The sequence below is a fragment of the Quercus lobata genome, chromosome 12, assembly GCF_001633185.2.
Source record: "Quercus lobata isolate SW786 chromosome 12, ValleyOak3.0 Primary Assembly, whole genome shotgun sequence".
Taxonomy (NCBI): domain Eukaryota; kingdom Viridiplantae; phylum Streptophyta; class Magnoliopsida; order Fagales; family Fagaceae; genus Quercus; species Quercus lobata.
In genome coordinates this window covers 32515099-32541118 of record NC_044915.1, presented here as the reverse complement: position 1 = coordinate 32541118, position 26020 = coordinate 32515099, and the positions used below count along the sequence as shown (strand labels likewise).

General features: G+C 35.6%; 1 protein-coding gene and 1 non-coding gene across 2 annotated transcripts; one reads left to right on the top strand and one right to left on the bottom strand.

Annotated features, from left to right (window-relative positions):
* The first annotated feature begins 5615 nt into the window (after positions 1–5615).
* On the top strand, positions 5616–10536 carry LOC115972064. The gene is made up of 3 exons (XM_031092214.1): positions 5616–5964; positions 6263–6419; positions 7236–10536. The coding sequence occupies exon 3, from the start codon at positions 7284–7286 to the stop codon at positions 10302–10304; it is 3021 nt and encodes a 1006-aa protein (XP_030948074.1). The 5' UTR covers positions 5616–5964; positions 6263–6419; positions 7236–7283; the 3' UTR covers positions 10305–10536.
* Positions 10537–23705: 13169 nt separating this feature from the next.
* Positions 23706–23777, bottom strand: TRNAT-UGU. The gene has a single exon. It is a non-coding gene; the product is annotated as a tRNA-Thr (tRNA).
* Positions 23778–26020: the final 2243 nt, after the last annotated feature.

Here is a 26020-nt window from a genome sequence, read left to right as displayed (position 1 = left end):
TTGTATATCTTTAAGTGTATCTATGCATAAGGTTATAGACTAGTAAAATATAATTGAGAAAAATAATACATATGACAGACCATGATAATATGTTGAGGATTTATAACCAACTCCAAAAATTTGGGACGAAGGATTTGTTGTTGTTATTAAAATGAATTTTAAATCTTTAGAAACCCACTCCTAACATTCTCTAGTTTAAATTGTAGGCCAAAATGCAAAAACACCCCCCTAGGGTTTCGGTTAGTTACAAAAACACCATATGGGGTTTCAATTCTACATTTTAACTCTTTTAAGGTTTTCATATTTGACCAAGTCGACCATTGGTCATCAAATAATCACATTAAGAAGAATCAAAAACTGATTTGCATCACTAGTCACATGATTTTTTTTTTTTTTTTTTTTGTAATCTAACAAAAGCTAGTCTTAGGAATCAATATACCAGACATGGATACCTTAGAGAGTTATCATAAGGAAGAGTTAAAACTCCATGTGCTATTTTGTTTTTTTTTTTTTTTTTTTTTTTTTTTTTTTATATATATATATATATATATATAGAAGAAAGACATCAAACTTTATTAAACCAAATTAGCCATATTGCCATTGGCTTGAATTACAGGAATTACGTGGGGTGAAACATCCTCTATCCACACAATATAATCTAGATTATTAAGGGTGTGTTTAGATATCGCTTATTTGCTGAAAACTGAAAATACTATAGCAAAATAATTTTTAAATGTGTGAATAATGTTATAGGACCCAAATTTATATTAAAATTTGTGTTTGGATGATTTTTGTGGGTCCGTGAATAGTGCCTTGTGGGATCCAATTTTTTCAGCAAATGCACAAACATAGACTTCAAAATGCAATTCAAACAGAGGTTAAGTGCAAACTTAGCCAGATTGTGATTAAACTTATTACCATCCCTCTTAACATTAGAGTAAGAAAATTTTGAATAACACCCCGCAAAAGACCTTGCGACTAACTGAACCTTAGAGGGTGTTTTACAGTTTGGCCTTAGTTGCATATATATCATTCGGCTAATATGTACACTAATTTTCCTTGTTTAAATCCGAAAGTACCACAATGGTGAATCGTCTGATATGGAAAATTTCCTTTCCGTTTTTTTTTTTTGTTTTTTTTCGTTCTACTAAAGAAATCTATAATTTAATTGTTCGAAATCTATAGTTTAATTGTCATTTTGACAGCTCATCTGAAAATATATATTTAACTAAAAATATGCTGTAATTTGGATTGGAGTGGAGCCAATTGCTCGAAAACCCAGCCAATATGTGCTACATGTTTGGCACTTAATGTGTTTATTAATATTATTATTATTTAGTCAACTCTTTAGACCAGGGATTCCGCAATAGCAATTTAAGTTTTAAATTTAATTACCAACACATTGAGTTTAAATCTTAGATAGTATTAGCTCTTAAAAAACCCAAGTTTTTATTTATTATTTTTTTATATAAAATAGAAATTCTACAATAACTTAAACTAAGTATAAATGTGTGTGAAATTTCATCCTGGAGATTTAAACACTAGCTCTTGCCCTCCAGACCCTACAAGCATTTATATTTGTAGAGTGACCATTGTATCAAGGATATGAGATGGTAAAAAAGCCCAAGTTTAAACATAGCAATGTTTTTACCGTTGGTGTCTATCTTGTCTATCTCATATTGAATTGGCTCATTGAATGGATTTAAATGTCCATAAATAAAGACACTGTTCATTGCTTATATATATAATATAATAATTTGATGAACATTCAATGTAACAAACTGAAATTTAATGACATACAATTCTCACAATGTTGAAGAGAACTTGCCCTATGAGGACTTGCCAAATCAATTAAAAGACAACCCCGTTTTATAATTAAAGTAGAAGGTTATTTGATTTGGACCATTTGGTAAGTTCTTATTATGACAACTAGACAACATCATGGGAATTGTAAACTGATGTTCTCTCCTTGGATTGATTTGTTTTCATTAGTTTATTTTGTTTTTTAAACGATCATTTTTCGTGTTTTAAACGAAGAAGTTGAGTTCGAATCTTCTTTCGATCAATTATTGAATTATAAAAAAAAAATTAATAATAATAACAATATAGAAATACAATTGTATCTAAACAGAAAAGTGATACTTAAAAAACTTTTCATAAATACAATTAAAGGAGTTTCAATTTTTTTGTCTTGGTAAAAAGAGTCTTTAGAATTAAATATTGTCTAAAAAGATAAGACCATTGCTATAGCCAATTTAATACAATATTCAAAGCACTGTCATGTTCAACTTCATAATAAAAAAATTGAAGTCCACATGTCAAAAGTCCAACTAAAATAAAAGCACAATTGAAGAAAAAAAATGTCTTGGTAACTGTATTCTTTACATGAAGCGGCCATTTTTAATTGAGTGTTCATCATGGTCTTCTTCAATTCTTTCGGCTATAATGTATGGCTTTCATGAAAAATATGCTTAAAAAGGAACTGCTAGTGCTAGGCAATGTTTAAACATTAGTATTTTTTTTTAAACAAATTTAAAATAAAAACCAATAAGCTGAAGATGGAAATAGATTTATATGGCTAAATAAATGAATTAGTTTAATAAGCTAGCCAACTAGATTATGTTTAATTTAAAATCTAAAAGGAACCTGATTATGGGCCTCATTATGAGTAATGAAGACTGTGCATCAGTGTGACCTTTGAACAAACACTTTCCAGGTGGTTCCCAGTGCACGCTTGGAGACTTGGTTGCCCTATTAGCAAAATATATAGAATTCAAAATTCTGATAAAATGTGGTCCGTCTGATCATAGTGTTGTTCTTGATGTTACATCTAACGTCAACATGGGTTTTTTCTTGTTTCTTTGAAGCCCGACATGTAATACAAATATTGGTTAATTTTGACATCATCATTTTCTTATTAGAGTCGAAATTAGTTGTCTATGTTTCTTAAAAGTGGACAAGTGTCTATGGATTGGAGAGTTTTTTGATTGGACAAGCTTTGGATGGTGATAGGTGACACTTGAATTCCCCTATGGTCCACTTGAGTTGCAATTTGTTTTTGTATCATCATTTGCAATTAGCATAATTTTGCAAACTAACCTCATATTGAGCACTGTTTTATGCTTCTAGTAATGAGAGAATAAGCAAAAATTTGATAGTAATGTAAAGCTTCTTTGTCCTTTTTGAGCAGCTAGCAACACTAGTAAATTTAATATTTGTTTATGCTTCACAATGTTGTGTCTATAAATTGTGGGGGCAATGTAATAGTGGGTAGTTTGTTGGTTTTGTAGTTTTGTATTCAACTCAATTTCAAACTCAAATGTATCTCTCTCTCTCTCTCCCCTAGAGAGACAAGTGTCACAATCTAGGCCATTGATCTCAAGCAGAAATATGAATGTAAATTGATCAGGACCTTTATTTTTGTGTGTGGTCTCACATGGAAGCATGTGCTCACTAGTCGTACCAAAAGAGTGTTTTGGACTGATGTTGAAAGAGCCAAAATCCAAAATGATTTAAGTCAACCGGACAGTGCTTTTGTAGAAAGAGATGTTATCTCATTACTTCAATGATTTTTATGGAGGGCTAAAACTTATGTGTGAGATTCACTCATTCACACACAAGAGTCAAAGACCAACGGCTTGTACTTTTATCAGTGATGCTTTTCTGATCACCTTGAAACTCGTATTTGCCTAGGCCTGCCATGAGAAAGTAGTTGTGCATAGAGGATATATCCAAGTCATTTTCCAAATAGTATATGATTATAAACTTTGATCAAATAGTAATAATACATTGGTTTTTTTTTTTTTTTTTTGGTTGTATTTAGGAGATTAAGTGAAATGTCACATTGTTCATTGCCCCTTAATGAATTTTAGGAATATCATACTTAAGCTCTAGGAATAAACATTTGATGTTTGGATTTAAGTTGCACTTTATTGGTTCCTAAAAAAAAAAAAAAATTGTAAGACTTTATTGAGTGTATTTAATCCTCCAAGCAATATATTATTTGTTATTCTAGGAAAAAGTTGTGGAAAATTTAAACAAGAAGCCTCTGAACCAATCTATCAATAATTGTCATCAAAACAGTAAGATTCTTTGTATCCTCATTTAAGTTCTAAGTCATGAGTGCCTAATTAAGCCAAGCACTTAGGGCTAAGCACATAACATTGAAGGATATGCTTTTGAACAATTTGCAGTATCTGATGATGGTAACTTTGATTCTATTAAATCCATACCTAGAACTGCCCTCATTATCGCATCAAGAATACTCTCATATGTAGTAGCCGTATGTGATATATAACTTTAAAAAGCATGTATCATTTGTCACTCTCATATTGCCCACTTTTCCATTAGCCTAGATGGCATTTTAATAACTCTTTGACATCATATATCACATATAATGTATATAATGTCAAATTTTAATAATTCTTCCAATCAAAGCCACTTTCCTATTAAATTTGACATTATTTAACATTAATTCCACCTATGCATATTAGTAAAACAAACTCATTTAAAATCATATAGTTTCTTGGGATTTGTATTAGTGAGACTCAACGGTGGTGTTTAGTACAATAACAAAACACACAACATCCACGATTTAAATGTTTTGATGAAAATGATGAGAAAATAAGAGAGATATTTCTCTGTCTATTTTTCTCTATTAGTTAATAATATTCTATCACTTGCAATGAGCTCTTGGCCACTTTATATAGACAACCAAAGGGTATGAAGTCAAGATATGAAACTCTTTGGCAATGGGATGGATTGAGCCCACTATTGGGCATACTTTATTTAGGTTTGGTTTGGCTCAATATTTCTAATACAAACAATGGAAGAAGGTCGAACAAAATAATAAATGCAATTAAGATAAACGATAGAATTTATTAAAACCTAATAAAATGATTGAATCACTCATGAGCTTATGGTTTAGTATTAAACAGTGACTAATAATAGCCTAGTCTCCCTTACGAGGAAAACTAAGGCTTTTTTCTAAGAACTTCGAAATGAATAGGCTGAATTCTCATCCCTTACTTGTAATAATTATATTTTTTAACAAAAATTATTAAAGAAAATTACCATATAGTCATATTCCGATGCCAATGCGAACCACTTTCTTGGTAATGTCATATGTGTATTGGAGCAAAATTAATTTGGCTCTAGGAAGAGTAATTTAAGATTTTTTTTTTTCATTATCTTTTTCAAAGTTTAGGAGGTTGTGTAATGTCATATGTGTATTGGAGCAAAATTAATTTTCACTTGGCTTTTTATATATATATATATATATATATATTGTTTTTATTAATGCCAATCACATTTTACCACATTGGTAGTTATGAAAAAGATTATATATGAGTGTGTGTGGCCGCGCGAAGGTGTTTTGGTGGTTACTTATTACTTATTTATTTGAAAGTATTGTTGAAAAGAAGAGGGAAAATTTTGAGGATGTCCAAAAAAAATTACTAGCTTCATTTTCAAGTTGCAAAAATAAAGGCTTTTTAGTTTTTACTAAAAGAAAAGGACAACTGATCAAAAAAAAGAAAAAAAAAAAGAAAAGGACAAGCTTTTCAAGTAAAACCACCGATAGATACAACAGTGACTAAAAATCAAAAGGGGTTTCAAAAATGTGAATCCAAATGCCGCAAACACAGTGGATTTTCTGCACTTTCACAGTTGTACAGTGCTATAAATGGCTGTGGACCCAACTGAGCCTAACCATACTGATACCATACCATACTTCCCCCAACAAAGAAGCACTGCACAACACAACAAAACACAAACACTCCTCACTTCCCTCCCCAACAGTGATCTCCTCTCGGCAATGTCCTTGAAATCCCTTCCTCCTCAGCCAGCAACAGAGTTGAACACAAAGAAAGAGTTCATAGATCTCTTGAATGGAGGAGCAAGAAGCGATACTTCATAGACTAGACTAAGACTAGTTGTCTAGTGGCTAGTGAATAGTGAGCGGTGGTGAGCCAATTTTGCTATATATATCCTTTTTTTCAACCAAATATTTCGTTTTCTATCATTTTCTCAATATGGTCTCTCTAAAATCTATCTGAAAATGGTAAAAACCTGATTTTTTTTTTCATCCCTTTTCACATCAATGTCTCTCTCATTGTCAAAACTTTCTGTCTGATTGAAAAGTTACGACCTTTGGCTTAAAGTAGTACTCTAATATACTAATATCCCCCCTTTATGTGTGTGTTTTTTTTTTTTTTTGGGTGGTAATTATGTGTTGTGATAAAGCTAGTTCCTGTCTTTGCAGGTTGGTTAAGTTCATTCTATTGATTGCAGAGAGCGTTCAGGGTTACTTGAAAAAAGAACTCTTTTGGGATTCTCATTCAATTTAAAGAGCTGGGTTATTTGATTTTTGAAGCCTAAGGATGGAATCTACTGAGACTCTGTTTGTGATTTGAAGCCTAGTAAGTATTTAGATCTGAATTATTATGGAAGTGTTATTCTTTTCTGTAATGGTGTTATCATATTCTGTTCAATCTAGAAGTGGGTCTTTTTGTTTAAAGCTATTTGTACATTTAAGAGTTCCATTAGATCTACAATGCCCTAAAGATCATGACTTAATGCCCTACTGATGCCCTTACAGTTTTTTTCTTCAATTCCAGGAAGTGAGTCTATTTTATTCACAGATGGATAGTTAGTTTAAATTAGGTATATGGATCATAGAAGCATGAATTTGTCGAAGTTATTTTCTTACCCTCATTTGTCCTCTTATACCTGTGGAGACTTGTCCATTGAGAAACTATTCATAGAGTTGACCATATTAGTACGTTCAGAGGCTGCCTACTTTCCCTCTTACTTGTTTAGTTGTTTATAGCATGTGGGATTTAAATTTTCATGTTTTTCCTTGCTGAGAGATGTACACTGTTTGGCACCATTGTTATTATCCGAGTAATTACTAGGGTCTGAAAAGATTCCTTACTTTGAAGATAACCATATAAGTAAAAATTTTGGCTGCCTACTTCTGCTCATACTTGTTTGTAGCATTGGTGTTTTAAGTTTTTTCACTTTTTCCATGTTGAGAGATATCAAAACGCTGTTTTCTTCCATTGTTGTTATGCAATTACTTGCTAGGATGTCAATGTCAGTTTAGAAGCCATTTAAAATAATAATCATGGAAAGAGTATTCCACTTTACTTGCATTTTTTAGTTCTTTCTACCATATTGGGAAGATCCCTGATTTACTAAAGCCATACTTTTTATTTTATTTTATTTTATTTCAGAGAGGCTCCTCATAACTGGAGCGCATGCACAGGATTTGATATCTTTGGATGGCAGAAAAGTTTGTAAATATGGAACTTGGAGAAGATAGCTCCAGGTTTGGGTCTTTACCAGTCACGACTTCAAGGAATCTGTCATCATCATCTTCGGTATTCTTTTCAGCGAATCAGTCACCCTTCTTCTCTCCTAGATCACCAACATGTCATTTATCAGAATCCAAACAGTCCAACAGTCAGTGTGATGGCATTCGTTCAAGTATTGATCCTCCTAGTTGCAGTTCAGGAAATCCAGAACCTGAATCTCACGCATATGTTAGAAATGCCTTGTCAGACATGTCAGTGATCCAAGATGCCTGTAATTCGGGTAATTTCCAAAAGTTTGAACATATATCTTCCTTAACTGGCATCTCCAACAGCACTCCATCTAGTTACAACCATGACCATGATAATGGTTATTCAAGGCACAGAGAGAAGCAGAGAATGCATGAGAGAAGCTACCAAACCTCATATACTCCAGGTTCCATTTCACTTTCCTCTAACAGAATGAGGAGCTGTGATGTCTTCATAGGTTTGCATGGACGTAAACCTTCTCTACTGAGGTTTGCTAATTGGCTACGTGCAGAGCTGGAGGTCCAAGGGATGAGTTGCTTTGTATCTGACAGAGCTCGATGTAGGAACACTCGCAAACATGGAATTGTTGAGAGGGCCATGGATGTCTCTTCTTTTGGGGTGGTAATTCTGACAAGGAAATCTTTCAGGAATCCGTATACCATTGAGGAGCTGCGGTTTTTCTCAGGCAAAAAAATTTTGGTCCCAATATTCTTTGACTTGAGTCCAGGCGATTGCCTTGTCCGGGATATAATTGAGAAGAGAGGAGAGCTGTGGGAAAAACATGGGGGAGAGTTATGGGTTTTGTATGGAGGTTTGGAGAAAGAGTGGAAAGAAGCTGTTCATAGCCTTTCTCGGGTTGATGAATGGAAACTAGAAGCTCAGGATGGTAACTGGCGAGATTGCATTTTGAGGACAGTCACACTGCTAGCAACAAGATTAGGAAGGAGAAGTGTTGTAGAGCGATTGACTAAGTGGAGAGAAAAGGTAGAAAAAGAGGAGTTTCCTTTACCTCGAAATGAGAATTTTGTTGGTCGGAAAAAAGAACTTTCTGAGCTGGAATTTATACTTTTTGGTGATGTTACCGGAGACTCAGAAAGAGATTATTTTGAGCTTAAAGCTAGACCCAGGCGAAAGAATTTGACAATTGGGTGGAATAAGAGCAATTCATTGGAGGAAAGACGGAGGGAACGACAATTTGAGAGTGGCAGCAGAAAGGGAAAAGAACCAGTTGTGTGGAAGGAGTCAGAAAAAGAGATTGAGATGCAAGGTACTGGTTTTCCTCAAAGGCAACACCAACAGAGGTCAAAAGGTGGTGGAAGGTATGCAAGGAGAAAAAGATCAATGAAGATTTTGTATGGGAAGGGAATTGCTTGCATATCAGGGGACTCAGGAATTGGCAAGACAGAACTTCTTCTGGAATTTGCTTACAGATATCAACAGAGGTACAAAATGGTTTTATGGATAGGTGGAGAAAGCAGGTATATTAGACAGAATTATATGAACCTCTGGTCATTTTTAGAAGTTGATGTAGGGATTGAAAATTGCTTAGATAAAAACAGAATAAAAAGCTTTGAAGAGCAGGAAGAGGCAGCCATTTCTAGAGTCCGCAAAGAGCTTATGCGAAGCATACCATTTTTGGTGGTGATTGATAACTTAGAGAGTGAAAAGGATTGGTGGGATCACAAACTTGTGATGGATCTTCTTCCCCGTTTTGGCGGAGAGTCCCACATATTAATATCCACGCGTCTTCCTCGCGTGATGAACTTGGAACCTTTGAAACTCTCATACTTATCTGGCATTGAGGCCATGAGTTTAATGCAGGGAAGTGTCACAGACTTTTCAATTGCAGAACTTGATGCCCTTAGGGCTATAGAGGAGAAAGTTGGAAGGTTAACTTTGGGGCTTGCAGTTACAGGTGCAATACTGTCTGAGCTACCTATAACTCCAAGTAGGCTGTTGGATACCACTAATAGAATGCCCTTGAAGGACTTGTCATGGAGTGGTAGGGAAGCTCAATTGTTGAGACGAAACACCTTCCTTCTTCAACTATTTGAGGTATGCTTCTCAATATTTGATCATGCTGATGGGCCAAGGAGCTTGGCAACCAGAATGGTACAGGCAAGTGGTTGGTTTGCACCGGCTGCAATTCCAGTTTCCCTATTAGCCCTAGCTGCTCACAAGATACTGGAAAAGCATCAAAGAACCCATTTATGGAGAAAATTCTTGCAGTCCTTAACTTGTGGTTGTACTTCATCATACAACAAGAGATCAGAAGCAGAGGCTTCTTCCATGTTGTTGAGGTTCAATATTGCAAGAAACAGTACAAAGCCAGGGTATGTCCATATTAATGAGGTCGTCAAGCTTTATGCCCGCAAAAGAGGAGTGAATGGAGCTGCACAAGCCGTGGTTCAAGCTGTAATCGGTCGTGGGTCAATATCTCAGCACTCTGAACATATCTGGGCTGCGTGTTTCTTGCTATTTGGATTTGGTCATGACCCTGTAGTTGTTGAGCTCAAAGTTTCAGAGTTGCTATACCTTGTCAAAGAAGTGGTTTTGCCTCTTGCTATCCGGACATTCATTACCTTCTCTCGGTGCAGTGCCGCTCTAGAACTTCTGCGGTTATGTACCAATGCTTTGGAAGCTGCGGACCAAGCATTTGTTATCCCAGTTGAGAAGTGGTTGGACAAATCCCTTTGTTGGAGGCCCATCCAGACTAATGCCCAGTTGAATCCTTACCTTTGGCAGGAACTGGCTCTATGCAGAGCCACTGTGCTAGAAACTAGGGCTAAAATAATGCTAAGAGGGGGACAATTTGATATAGGAGATGATCTAATTAGGAAGGCAGTTTTTATTAGAACTTCAATTTGTGGTGAAGATCATCCAGATACAATCTCTGCTCGTGAAACTCTGAGCAAACTCACCAGGCTTCTTGCAAATGTTCAAATTCATACTTCACCATAGATTCTATATTTCTTGTAAGCAAAAAATTTACTCTAGAATTATACAAAGGTCGCCAATAAAACTGCTGTATACTTTTAAGAGGAATTTTTTTATACCATTTTAACTCTCAATTAGATGCCCTTAAATTTCTAAAAAATTTCTCTTTTTGTTACATAAATGTAAATTACATTTATTGGCCTAATCTTGACTGTCATTTTCAGACGCTTACTATATATGGACACTTTGGTTATGATCTTATAGCTGGTTGGGTATTTAATTTTACAACTGTGGCTCTAATGGTAGATGGAGACCAACTTGGTTGTTTAGCATGTGGCATATCCTGAGACCATCTATTTGATCTCTAATTGCAAAAGTTATCAGGTTGAAAAGTGTGGTAGCTAAATGGTTCCATCTATCTAATATCAAAGCTTTCATTTTTGTTGCAACTTTTAATAGGCTATTATACACTTATACTGATGCTGAAATCTTGACCATGTCATAACGGTGTAGTCTCTTCATTTTCTAATACTCATTTTATTTAATGTAGTTATTATCAACAATGTAGTAAGTTCTTGTCTACACAAGCACTGTTAACTGGTGGTGTTCAATTTAATCATATATTTGATAAGAAATTCTAGCCATCAATAACACCCATGTTGGCTTCTGTACTTTATCTTTAGTAATTCATGTTTTAGTTTGCAATTGATTGTGTATGCTGATTTTCCTGTTCAAGTAAGATATGAAACTTCATTTCTGATTCCAGGAGTTTTGGGAAAAATAGAAGATATATTTGTTCAATAACAGTTATTTTTTTGACAATGTGAAAGCAGTCACAACCTCAAGAAAATCGATACTAGTCAGTAGGACAAAGAATGGGGAAACTGTTGTTTTTCTAGGGAAAATTTTGTATATGTTCTGCATGGTCCATATTTAATGGTGTAGAAATTTAACCACAGGAACCATTGCATTCATCCTTATTAGATTCTCTCAGATGGGAACGATCAATGAAATTACTTTCATGCAAGTTAATTTTTAAAGATTATAATATTCTGATAAAACGTTGGCTAGTGATTGACCCAGGTCCGTTTCAGAAATCATGAGTTTGCTGAAAGAGCCAAATTATAAAGATTGGCAACATTAACTAACCAGGTTCAGTTCTGGAAATCTTTCTACTCTTTTTTTTTTTTTTTTTTTTTTTTTTTTTTGTGGTAAATCTTCAATTTTATTGATTTTTCTTTTGATACTTTCTTCTTTGCCATATATTGTACCTGAAGTGCCCAATGCAATGCAAGTGACATATCTAGGTATGCTTAACTTTATTTGGAGACTTGCTCTATGCTTGCAAAGCGAGCTTATTTTGTAAACTTCCAACCGTCTTTTGGTAATATGGACTTAAATATAGTTTCATAAGGCCATCATATTTGTTAAATAGCTGGTTCATCCAACAGCCTTTTCCAATACTCACCTGATTTGGAAGTACTCAGTTTTGAGGGGTAGAATATTTTATTAGAGACTAGGAGCATGGTATGTCACTAGAAAATTGTAATAGTTATGGTAAGAGAGAAGCAATCTTTGCCAAGTAGTTCTTTCCACTTTTAGGTTAAATGATAGAAGATTGCAACCCTACCCCTTCCAAAGAGCTTCTATGGAGTGCCTGCCTCGTCCTTGCAAGTACTGCCCTGACGAGTACTGTAACTCTTGACCTCTCCACAGGGTACCACTTCCTATATCACCAAATCAATAGCTGGCTCACTAGGCTTTAGGTAGAATTTCCTTATGATGTGCCCCTTTGTTAAAGCTTATATTTCAGTCTTTTGGAAATGAGATTGTCTGTACAAGCTATACCTAGAAAAAAATTGAATTTTAAAAAAACTGTACATTTGAAAAGGTACGGTCTGAAAATGTGTTACCAAACGGGCATGTCTATCTCTTTTTACATTGTTAACTTCTTGTGTAACTGGGACCTAATGTTTTTTGAGTTACATTCCCTGTGACCTATCCTGAGACTTTCAGATTCTTCTAGATGCTTGGGCAGTTCTACATAGATAATGTTTTACGATTAATATCCTCTTTAGTTGCTGATAAGGAAATAAAAATTCCTTAAAGTGGCAAAAACTGAGGTGGTCTTCAATTTGGTATTTAAATAATTATGTAAATATAGGGGCTTGTTAAAGAATCAGTGGATAGTTCTTGTCTGAATCCTCTACGTCCCCAAAACTGATACTTCAGTTAATATTGTCCTTGTAATGCAATATAGCTTAAAGATGGTGATTGTTGGAGGCCTTTTTTCATTTTTTGTCTTTGTTTTTGGTTTTTGCCATTGCTATTCATCTAAACATGCAAGAAAGCATTCTCTGTAACCTACATGATTTTGTGATTGCTTGACATGTGAATTTGGTTTGAGAAGTAAATTTTATAACTGAAGTTGGTTTGCAGTTTTAAAAGGAAATTATAATTGGTGATCTAAATTATTCTAATTAAAGATGTGCTGTTAGGCTACTGAAGAAGATATTGGAGAATTTTTACTCCTGTTTTGTTAATCTTAGTTTGGATTCACCTCGAAAAGTACTCAGTTGGAGCTCCATGCCCTCATACCCAAATATCTTGTTCAATTCAATATCTTCTCTACTATAGCCTGACCATTGATGTCAAGCTGAAATCGCTATCGATCATGTGTAATACAAGCATGCATATAACTTACATTGATAATACTCATATTCGAGGTAATTAGCATATTAACATATGCTAGAGGTATGTATTGGTGCCTAAATTTGGTATCTACAATTTTGATTGCAGAACCATCATTTCTAGTGTTTTTGAATGATGGATTATGCCAAAAGCAGGATTGGCGTTGTTTCATTTTTGGGAATACGTATAAATCATGGTGGAGGCCCAGAGTCTTTGTGGGAAGGGGTAATGCCTTACCTCTGTATAGAGCACAACCAGCAGGTATTGTCGAGTGCAAGAAAGTTGATCTGAATTTTAAATCTTCAGGTTGTTCAAACAATATGACTCTTCTCAGTTTGTGCTAAAAAAAAAGTCTTGCATACATTAAGGTCTTTCTATTTTATTTACTATTCTTATTTTTTAAGTTACGTACACACTCAACGGATCTTGAATCCATGACCTCACCCTCCATCCCATTATTGTGGGAAGAGGAAATTTCAAGCTATATCTCATTGGCGTGCGAGCAAGCAGTCTTGCTTACACCTATTGCATCTGTATGGTATGTGAGACTTATTGATAATAGTAACAATAATATATGCAACCAAACAATATTGCTAACACTTATTGCGTCTGCAAAATAGTTAGTCGTTTTTCTTAAATATGCAAAGTTCCACTTTTTTCAATGATATTCCTGCTATTGGCAAATTTATTTCATGTAGGAATGCTCTCTCTTTTTTCTTCTTTGTTTGTTTCTTTGGCAAGTGTAGGAGCGATCTCATTTACAGGTGATTTCTAAACATTGCATAATAGGGTACAATAGAAGGAAGGATTGAGATTGGATGCACTATCTAGGGTATTGCACTTGGTGCAATAGCATTGGATGGTTGAGATTGAAAATTGAAAAAATCAACTTTCAATCTCAACCAATGAATTAAAGAAAGTTAAAAGTTAAAAAAGGTAAAAATTAATGTGAGATGAATTAGTGGTATTGCACCCATCCAGTGATTGAAAGTTGAATTTTCAACTTTCAATCTCAACCAATGAATTAAAGAAAGTTAAAGTTAAAAAAAGGTAAAAATTAATGTGAGATGAATTAGTGGTGTTGCACGCAATACCGGATTCAAATCCTAGAAGGATTCAAAACCTAGAAGGACAAGTATACAGCAGGGGGAAGAAGTGTCAGAACTTCTGTTCCTCTTTGGCTCATTGGTAAAAAATTTCAGTCATAAAATTAAGCAGACACATCTGAAGGCCATTTTGGTTTATTGGAAATGTTGTTTGCTCCTGTCCCTAAAAATGTGGACATATACTTTTGTCATTTTTTTACTTCCGACTTCTGGGTCCTCTTACTATCCTACCGGTTCTTATATAAGAAGTGTTACGTTTGCAACACTTTTACAATAAATTTTATGAGAGATGTTATGCCTATAATATTTTTACAACAAATCATATGTGGTTAGTTGTTATTGGTTCAAATTTGAACTTAACACTAAGATTATTTTTTTGCCCTAACAATAACAACCAGTAACAATTTATCACTTAAAATTTGTTATAAAAATGTTGTGAAAATGTTGTAAACATATTATTTCTCAAATTTTATATGATAAATTATTATTGATTCTAATTTAAACTCACTAATGAAATTGCTATTTTACTCACAATAACATCCATTAACGATCTGTTACTTAGAATTTGTTACAAAAATATTTTAAACATATCATTTCTCATTATTATATTCACGTGGACCAATTCAATTTCATTTTTCAACAACATGATTGCCTGCATTTAGCGAACTTTTTCATTCAATTTTTTACCTAAAAACCTGTAGGCATGATTATTATTGCAGTCTAAAAGCAAAACATAACTGTAATCAACCATTAAACACACAACAGACCTTCACGGCTTCACCAGCAACATTTATGCATAAACAAAACACTGTACCAGCCTTTAAAAACCAATGCCAGTTTTAAAAGAAGCTTTTGGACAGCCTCATCAGTTATCATATCCTCTTCATTGGTACTGCAGTAATCTTCAATCACTGAACAATTGCTCAGTCTCTGAAATCTGCAGAAAGTGTCATGTTGCACAGTTGCAGTACCCTGTTCAGGATAATTAGTGTAATAAACAGTTGTTAATGGAGTACAATAGTTTAGCAGTGTAGACCAGAGGTGGGTTTAATTAGAATTTAAATGACTCCCAAGAACATAGAATAAAAAAAGAGTAATAAAGCCTAGAAGTGGGTAAATTTGAATTTGAGTGACACCCAAGACAAAAAAAAAAAAAAAAAAAGACAGTTTAACTACCAAATAATATCGACATCACTGTACATAATTTTAAACTACAAAAATTTGCAATTTAAATAATTTTTTTTTTAAAAGAGTTTCAATTTATGGTGTCCGCTTTTGATAATAACTCTTTATCATCGGACCAAGACACCAATTAGTTTTTTGTGTAGGCAGAGATTGAACCCTAGATTTCTTATACAATCATCAAAGAATTTATTAATTGAGTTAACTGAAACCCACAATTTAAACAATTTATTGATAAAAAGAAGATATAATCTAATGATGGATTTATCAAAATTTACCTTCAATAAAAATATATTGAGTAAGGTTAACCTAAAACTACAACATTTTTTTTTTTTTGAGAATGTGCTTAAAACTTTATTGAAATTGATTCGCCAAATTGGCTAAATCCTGTTGAACAACAGATAGTAAAGGATTGGAGACTTCTTCTATCCAAACTACATAGTTAGAGACATTAATTGAATATCTAGCTAGACTATGTGCTAATCTATTTCCTCCTCTTCTACAATGTGAGTATTGCAATATTGAATAAGAACTAGAAAACACAATGGCATCTTGAATTAGTGGCTCCACTGAAGCTATGGTATTTCCACCTGCCTTCAAGGATTTAGTTATTAATTTCGAATTGCCTTCAAGGACTACTCCACTTATACCTATTTCCCGTCCAAACTCCAAAGCTCGAGCTGCTGCAATTGCATCGATTTCAGTTGGTTGATATGCTGGGGAGATGAGCTGAGCTAATGAGGCAATGACAGAGCCTTTGTGGTCTCGGATAACGACACCTATGCCGCTTCTGTTTTCATTCCTGCAAATCACTCCATCGAAGTTTATTTTGAAGCAGCTCGCATCAGGTGGCTTCCATTTCTCCCTGGTCCTCGTCGTTCTTGGTGGCTTAGGTGGGAGCGCAGCAGTAAATTCTTGTAGCCTCTCTTTCGCCTGTGGTGCGATCTGGTCCGATGTGCAGCAAAGTTTATGGAGGCGAACTTGGTTTCGCTGGTACCATATTCCCCACGTTGTCATTGCAAAAGCTCTGGCTTGCCTTGGTTATTGAGTATCCATGATAGCAATGCCTTGAAGTTTGTGGGGTATATAACTTGATGAAAGTTCCACTCCGATTCTGACCATACCGAGTCAAGTTCACTGCATGACCATAATGCATGTGACGGGTTTTCCTCCTCCCTCAAGCATCGTTCGCACAATGAGCTGTCCGTGATGTGTCGCCGCCTCAAATTTGCTTTCGTAGGGAGGGAATCACGACAAGCTCGCCACATGAAGTTTCTGATCTTGTTTGGAACTTGCAAAGCCCAGATGCTGAACCAGAAATTTCTGCCTTCATCCTATGTTGCTTCAGCCACTTCCTCATCAGCCTCACTCTTCAAGAATTGATATCCGGATTTGTAGGAGTATTGCCCATTTTGGGTCCATGGCCAAAACAGCTTGTCTTTTGTAGGGTGTTTTGACATTGGAATTTTCTTAATGAGAGCAGCTTCCTCGGGAAAAAATAGACCATCAACTACATTTTCATTCCATGTCCTTGTGGTTTCATTAAGCCGTACCTCAACCTTGGCTTCCTCCCACCCCTCCAAAATAGGTGATAACACGTGTAGGGTGCTTGATAGGCAGATGTTGCCAAATCTGCAGTCTCTGCCCGTTATCTATTCTCCAACAAGCTCCACGTTTGATAACATCACGACCATAGAGTATGCTTTTCCAACCGTATGATCCATCGCTTGAATCAGCAGCCTCCATGATTGTACAATTTGGGAAGAAGCGTGGTTTGAATATCTTATAAAGTAGTGAACTTTCATCTTGTAGCAAGCGCTAGGCTTGCTTGGCCAAGAGATAGTCATTGTGCAATGCTAAGTCATGGAAGCCTATAGGCTATACCACCCTCACTTTTTGCTTTTATCATCTCACTCCATTTTAGCCAATGAATCTTCCGCTTTTCCCCTCATTGTCCCCACCAAAACTTCCTTACCATCACTTCAATCTCATTACACAACCCCACAAGTAATTTAAAGCACCCCATTGTATATGATGGAATGGCTTGGATAATGGCCTTAATGAGCACTTCTCTACTAGCTTGGGAGAGGAGTTTTCCTTCCCACCTTTGTAATTTTCTCCATACTCTCTTCTTTAGATAATTGAAGCTTGCTTTTTTTCCTATTCCCGTCAGAGATGGTAGCCCCAAATATTTTTCATAGTGATGGATTTCACAAACCCCCAAAATCCCTTTAATGATCTGTTTGTTTGCTTCAGTAACTAATTTGCTGAAGAATAAAGTTGTCTTTCCCCTGTTTATTTTTTGGCCTGAAACTTCTTCATATAAGGATAGAAGGTCCATCACTTTGCTACATTCAGTGGAATTGGCCCTATAAAAAAGAAGGCTATCATCTGCAAAAAAAACAAATGGGTTAGTTTGGGTCCTCTTTTGCACAATTTGAAACCATTGATGTCACCATTGCTTGCCGCCTTTTGTGTGGGTCTTTTTTGGACAGTGCCCAGGCCTAAGTAGAAACAAGGGCCCCGAGCCTTTTACTTGTTGTTTTAAGGGACTGAACTTGGTTCACCGTAGCTAAATGGGCTAATTACGAACCAGATGGTGCACAGAACACGAATCCTACAACATATACATGCTAGCAAACAAGAAAAATATGCATTGAACAGCAAGAAGCAGTAAAAGGGCAACGTAGTAAAGAAAGACACAAAATAAAATGTTAGGGGTTCTTAAGACAATGTGAAATATTCCATTACTTTCTTAATTGTGTAATACATTATACTCACTAGGACATGTTACAAGGTCCAAATAAGTTCAAAAATCACAGACTTAGATGGCTCTTCAAGCCTCTAAGACTTGCAAAGTTTGAATCCGAGTATGTTCTCTAGTGGCTGTTTGAGGATATTAGACGATATTTCCCTCTATTTTCTTTCCTTTTTTGAATTCTAATAGAGTTTTCTCAATGATTCTATTCTAATTCACTATTGCTGAATGCCCTTCACCGTTGGCTGCTTCCCCTTTTTATAGTGTCATCCTAGGGTTCCCGGGGTACCACTGATTCCCCCAATTTGCTCCCATGGGTACCAGAACCAATGTTGTGCTAGCAACATTGGTGGCTGGTCCTTTCCTCATTTCTCATAATTTTCTTATTTTGGTGTTTCTTTCCCAAAAGTCTTTTGCTGACTTTTCATTCAGGGTTGTCCTTAGAGAGCTGACATTTGGTCCTTCTTCCTTTAAGGCTTCTAAACCTTACCTTTTCAAGCTCAACTTTTGGCTGCCTTTTCCTTTATTATTTTTCCCAAGTGAGCTGATTCATTCCTGCCAGGTTGAAATTTTTCTAGCCACTTCCCTTTGTGGTTCTTCTTTCTGGGTTCCTCGAGGTACCAGCCCCTTATTCATGAATTGTTGGTTCCCAAGCCTTCTGATTCATTTTGCATCATTGGGTGGTTAATAGGGACATATCTGTTCTTGTTCCTTGTGTTTCTTGGCACCCCATTTGAACTGTCTTAATCCAACCCTAGCTTTGCTGCACGTCCAAAGGATCCTGAGCTCCTAGCAGTCCCCAAGTATCCTGTCCCAGTTCTTACCACTGGGCTCCATAGCGATTTTCTGACCTTGGTGGGCTGGACTTTTCTCCTTCCCTTCATTTCATGAGTTCTAAGGCTTACCCATTCGTGGGCTTCAGTTTCTCCTTAAAACCTTTAATGGATTTGAGTCTACCATCTTTTTATTTATTGTAGACTCCAGTATTTTATTTTTATGGAGTTCAATTCTCTGTGCCATTTTGGGCCTTGGTGCAACATTATGACTTTTTTAGACCTCATCATCTTTTTAATAAGGCCATGTATGCCCTCAGTGCATAGGAGGAAAAGAAAATGAAAGAGAGGATCTCCTTGTCTAAGGCCTCTTGAGGGGTGGATCAATCCATTTGGTTCTCCGTTCACTAGTATTGAGTAAGTGACAATTTTCACACACACACCATAATGAGTCCAATCCACTGTTCACAAAACCCCATTTTTCTCATCAAATTTTCCAAGAACACTCATTCAACCTTATCATAGGCTTTGCTCATGTCAAGTTTCAAAGCCATAAAGCCATTTGAGCCAGAATTATAGTTCTTCATGCAGTGAAAGTTTTAAAGGCAATAAGAATATTATCCGTAATGAGCCGACCTTTAGCAAAAACTGATTGGTGTTTAGTAATGATGGAATTGAGGAATTTTTTTAGCCTATTAGCAAGGACTTTAGATAAAATTTTGTAAAGAACATTGCATAAACTAATAGGGCGGTATTCTTACATTGAAATTGGGTTTTTCTTTTTTGGGATTAGAGTAATGAAGGTATAATTCACTGGGTGTGGGAGTGTACTTGAATTTAGCCAAGATAGCACCAAATGTGTGACATTGCCCTCAATCATAGGTCAGAAATGCTGAAAGAACAAGGGGGGCATTCCATCTGGTCCCAAAGCCTTTAATGGTGCCATTTGTTTCAAGGCTTGTGCTACTTCCTATTTCTCAAATTTGCACATCAATTCTTGGTTCATTTCATCTGAGATCACTTGAGGAATTTGATCTAGAACTCCTTGGTGCAGGATCAGGTTTGAAGTGGTGAAAAGTTCATGGTAAAATTTTGTAAGAACTTCAGCTATAGCATTCGGCTCCTCCTTCCAAACTCCTTGTTGGTCATTTATTCCTATGATCAAGTTTTTCTGATACCTGTGAGAGGCCCGTCTATGAAAGAACTTTGTATTTCCATCTCCATTTTTCAACCAAAGAATACGGGAGTGTTGATTCCACATCCTAGTTTCATGATCTAGCAATTCATTGATCTCACTTTTCAATTCTTTGATGCGAATATTGCTACTAGTTCTCAATGCTACGACTTCCTCTTCAACTATCATCTCTCTCTTCTTCTTCTTTTTTTTATTTTTATTTTTATTTTTATTTTTTAATTCTCTTTTTACATTACCGAAGACATTATGATTCCACCATAGCAAATCTTTGCCACACTTTTCTATTTTCCCAAGGATTTCCTTATCTTAATCTAGTGATACACATGATCTCCAAGCTGCTTCAACCACCTCTCCACATCGACTATCTAACAACCACATCTCCTTAAACTGGAAAGGTTTGTTATTGGATGGAATTTCAATACCTGATGGATTGAACAGCAAAGGGCAATGATCTGATGAGAGGCAAGGTAGGTGGTAAACTTGAGTGCCAGGAAATCTCAAGAACCATGGATTGGTAGCTAACCCACGGTCAAGTCTCTCCCAAATCGAATGTCCATCGGTATAATGCTTACTCCACGTGAATTTTGGCCCAACGAAACCCAAGTCCATGAAACCACATTCATCAAGAACATCACGGAAGGCTTGCATTTGGTTGTGTGCTCAAATTGCTCCTTCCACTTTCTCTTCTTGTCTTGTGATTTCATTGGAATCCCTAGCACACAGCCAAGGAATGTGTGGTCTATTATTAAGGGTTTGAATTTTAGTCCATGCCTCATGCCTTCTAGTTGTAATTGGTTTGCCATAGAAACCTGTGAAGCGCCACTCCTGAGGGGTATTCTTCTCAACAAGTACATTAATGCAATACTTTGACGAGTCTTCCACTATGATTTGAATATCTTCCTTCTACAACAAAACCAAACCACCTCCTCTATTACCGTTGGGAAGTGGGAACTAACCATTTATTAACAAAATCAAAATTATGTAACACTTGATCTAGCCTAACATCATCTGTCTATGTCTTGGCTAAAAACATAAAAGGAGGATCTTTTGCCTGGATGTAATCTCCAAGCTCCCTTACTATACGTGGGTTCCCAAGTCCACAACAATTTCAGACTAAGAGACTCATTGCAATGGGCGGGGCTGAGCATCAGCCTCTGCCAAAGTAGTAGAATTAATCTCAACAGAAACCACACGTTTTTTGCTTGGTAAACCATTGAGATAAGAGTGCCCCTCGTGAACTCTTTTAGTTGATAACCCCGATTCTACTATGCTTTTAGTTCTGTCATTGCTTCTGGATACTCTGGTATTGTTCAAACGCTTCCATGTTCTTTGTTGCTGTGAGCATTATGTGTTTTGTTTTCCTGATGTGTCTACACGTGGGGTTGCATGAGCTTCAGACCCTTGGCCTTGGCAAACCCTAGCAGTTTCCTCTGTTTCCCCATTAATTATGTGCTCTAATTGCCCCTTAATTGCGTGATCTAATTGCACATTAAATGAAACTTTGCATTCTACGGGTCATTTATTGTGGTTGACATGACTCTTAATTTGGATATACCCTCATTAACTTCAGCTAGCTTAGAAAGGAAAGAATCTGTAGGCAACGGTTCAGATGGAGTAAGCCTCAGATTGGAAATCTTTTGAGGAGGAGTTTAGTCCGTATTAACTGCTGATGGGTTGTTAGGTCGCGCCTCATTTATTGGCAAATCAAAATTCTTTAAGGCACAATCCAACTCCTCAATTTGATGCACAAACAGGTTGGTTTGATTTTGTTGCTATGTAAAAATTGAGGGCGAGTTATTGGTGTCAATTGTAATCGAACCAAATACTTGATTCATTGAATTATCCACGTGATGTTGTTCCCCATCTTGCATTGCCACTAGCGGTGTAGGAGTCATCGCAGAAACCACCTGAGCTCGCCTTACTATAAACGAAGCCTGTTGAAAGGAATTGCCTCCTTCCGTCATCTTATTAAAAAATTTTGGAATAAAAACTACATTTTTTTTGTGCTCGACTGGTAGGTGTTGCACGTAACCATGGTCCAAATTGTTGTTCTTCAACTTTAAGTGAGCCTTCTCTGTCAAGCCAAAGTTTGCAGTCCCTATCATCATGGTTAAGGCAGCCGCACTAGTAGCAAATATTTGGTAGTCATTTGTATTTAAACGAGACTCATTGTTCTTTGCCTTGTCCCATTGACACCATTCTTCCTCTATATAGTGGGCGAGTGATATCTAGGCTGACTTTGACCCTTATAAAACTCCCTCCATCAACCTCTGTATCCAGTTTTTGAATGATTGTGCCAACGGTGCCACAAATTCCTTCTGCCACCTTTTGATTCATGAATCTAATTGGAATGTCATGAACCTACACCCAAAAGGATGTACGATTGAAATTCAGGTCCTTAACTAAAGTATCCTTGTCATAGTGTTGCAACACCATAAGATGTTTGTCAAAGCTCCAAGGTTTGTTTGAAAGAATGGAGTCCACTTCTAGTTTGTTGTCGAAAGTGAAGAGGACGGTGTGATTGCCCATATTTTTAACTTTAAAACCATTTTTTGATCTCCACAATGGCTTAAAAGTCGAAGCAATAGCTTCCATGTTTAGAGCTCGTCTTGTGTAGAACTTACCAGCAATAATGAATTCTAGCATAGCCATATCCTCCTTAAGATCGAAGGTCGGCCTTTCTCTGTCAGAAATTGACAAACCATTACAATGGATTGTGAGTTCATCCATGTCTACACTGTTTCCCAAACCCCTAAAAGAAAAAACCACAAACCTTATGGATAAACTTGTTATCCTAAGGGACTAAGACACTTAAAGGTAGGGACCAAATATTCTATAACTTAGGAGAAGTTCAAAGGGGAACTTTCACTAGAGATAGAGAAACTTTTTTTTTTTTTTTTGAAATTTATTAGTACTATAACATCAAATTTTATAGTTAAATTTTGTCAAAAAATAAATAAAATAAAATTTAATGGGCAATGATTAGATTAGCATCATTTATTAACATGATCTGAAAAATTATGTCATAAATATAAGATATTAATTAGAGAAAAAAAAAAAAAAGGTGGGATCCACGTGCAAATGTCGGTTGGTCCCATTTAAAAAACGATGCATTTACATTCTTGTAAACTTTGTGATTTGTGAACCTCAACTAATTTTTTTAGGGGGGCGTGTTGGACACCAACTCTGATTCTCAGGACTGTGTCTTTTCTGACCCATAGAAACATGCCACGTCAATCAAAAAGAAACTGGTGGTGGGACCCATTTTGTTAACGTAGCCGAAAGGCGTTTACTTTTCTTTATCCGATGGCTTGATTTGATGTGAGAGGTGTCGGTCGGTTGACAATTTACTACTGTTGTTGTGATGATTTCCCAAAAATGTGGTCCCTCTCTCTGTATTAATAATTTTACCTTTACAGTGTTTAATCGTGTGATGTGACTGGGTAAATTGCACTATTTTTACAGTGGATGCACGTGTAAAATAGTAAATGTCCCAGACATGAAAATTACCGTGTGATGTGACTGGGTAAATTGCACTATTTTTACAGTGGATGCACGTGTAAAACGGTAAATGTCCCAGACATGAAAATTACCGTGTGATGTGACTGGGTAATTGCACTATTTTTACAGTGGATGCACGTGTAAAACATTAAAAGTCCCTGACATGAAAATCGAAACAAACAAAAAAAAAGATCTTCACTCCACGTGTAAGATATTAACTGCCCCCACGCAGGATCGAACTACGGACCTTCAGTTTACAAGACTGACGCTCTACCACTGAGCCATAGGGGCTTGCTTGTCAGAACGAGGCTTGTCTTTTTATATAATAGAATTGAATTGTAAAGGCCATTTTGTCAAACTTTCTACTCTTTTTGTACCACGTAGATTTGTGGGTTTAAACTTTAAATTAACATTTTTTTTTTCTTTATGATCTATTTAGAGACCGCTTATTTATTAAAAACTAAAAATTTAATATTGAAAATACTGTAACAAAATAATTTTTAAAGGTGTGAATAATGTTATGGGGTCCAAATTTACCTAAAAATATGCGTTTTGTTAAGTTTGGTAGTCCGCGAACAGTACCCATATGACCCACTAAAAAAACGCAAAACACACTGATTGAGCAAAATGCTCAATCCAAATTTGCGCTTACTTTAGTTATCTATATACAATTTTATAATTTTTTTAATATAAATGTATATTTATTACTTTCAACAAATAAGTTTGTTTAAAAATATTAATAAAAATTTAATACAAACACAGGCTTGAAATTCCAAGCAATTAGACGTGCCAAACGGGCGGGTTGGGTTAAACGGGTTGCAGATTGGGTTAGGTTGACTCAAATTTTCACATGATTTATTTATTTATTTATTTATATTTTATTTTAAGAAAACAAGATGTATTTGCCATTTAAAAAGTCATGCAGCAAATTACTTGATGTAAAATACATTACTTTGAATTCACCACTCATATTAAGTATGAGCTTAGTTAAACAAATTAATACTTGTTCAATAATTTTAAATTATACAAATCCCAACATTACTAACCAAAACAAAATAGTACAAAAGATAAGTAAAATAGATGCACAAGTTTCATTTCTACACTATATCAACATCCCAAAACATAAAATAAAATTACAAATGCCTTATTGGATAACTAATTTGATAAAAAATAAAAACATATAAGAAATTTACAATCTTGAAAACTAATTTTATAATCTATTATCAATTGTGGTTAGCACTCTATTTCAATTTGAGAATATACATTAAAGTTTTTGATTGTTTACTTATTTATACATGGTCTCTTTTATGAATATTGTCATTGTTAAGCAACACATACTCTAGAAAATATATAATTTATTTTGAAAATTTGTTTATTTAGGACATGAATTGTTAAAAAAAATAGGCCTAAACATTCATAATTTATGCTAATCTCATTGATATACTTTGGTTTCACTCTTTTCACACTTATAAATGTTTCTCATATACATTTATAATTTTAAATATTTGTTTTTAACTCTATTGTAACCAGATTATCTTGTCATGTACTTTGTTATTTGATATCTAAAATTTTTTACTCATTAGAGAATGCATGATGTTATTGTGGGGCCCGAAGTCTGAGGTCACAGTCCACTTTACATTCAGGGCCCAAAGCCTAGGCCGAGGAGCCCTATTGCCAAGGACGATCTCATGCTCAACACCTCACAAAACACCTAAAGAAAAGGACAAATTCAACACAGGGGTAGGACAACACCTGAAGAAAAGGACAAACTCAACACAGGGGTAGGACAAGGAAAAAACTGTCGACACTGCAGTATGGAGCCCTACACCTGACAGGCCCATACTTCAGACCATGTTGTTTAACCTTTCCCAACCACCTCCAACCACTCGGATGTACGGATGGATAGGACGGGTCTATATCTCAAAAAGTAAAACTTACACGTGGACACTAAGGGGGAAGTAAACACTAGTATAAAAGGGAAAGAGAGCTGAGAGAGAAGGGGGGGGGGGGACAAAAAGATCCTACAAAAAAGAAGAATGGGGAGAATGTGATGCTCTTCGGACTAAGTCCGAGGAGTCAAACCCTTCAAGCTACATCGATGTAAGACTTAGCTATTCAGGCCAAACTTACCTTTGTATGAGCTCCCATAAAATCAGGACCAGACCGTTGCCCGGCTACCAAGGGCAAGCCTTTCAAGCCCACTCTCTACAAATTATATTGTTCGGGCCCATTACACACGAACCCAATGTCATTCTTGGGTCGTTAAAAATCGTGTCCCTACAGTTATATATATATATATATATATATATGAATGACGTTATCAAAAAAAATGTTAGAATTTGATTTTTTTTTTTAAATATTAATAATAATGCCCATTATATATTGCTAATTGAGTTTAACTTGTGCATTGTAAAGCTCGCAACAAACAATTAAACCAACATTGTCTTACTTTTATTATTTTTTTACTAAAAAAATAGTTTTAAGAAATGGTTTGGGTCACGAGTCGAGTCAGGTTGACCTACAAAAAAAGGGGT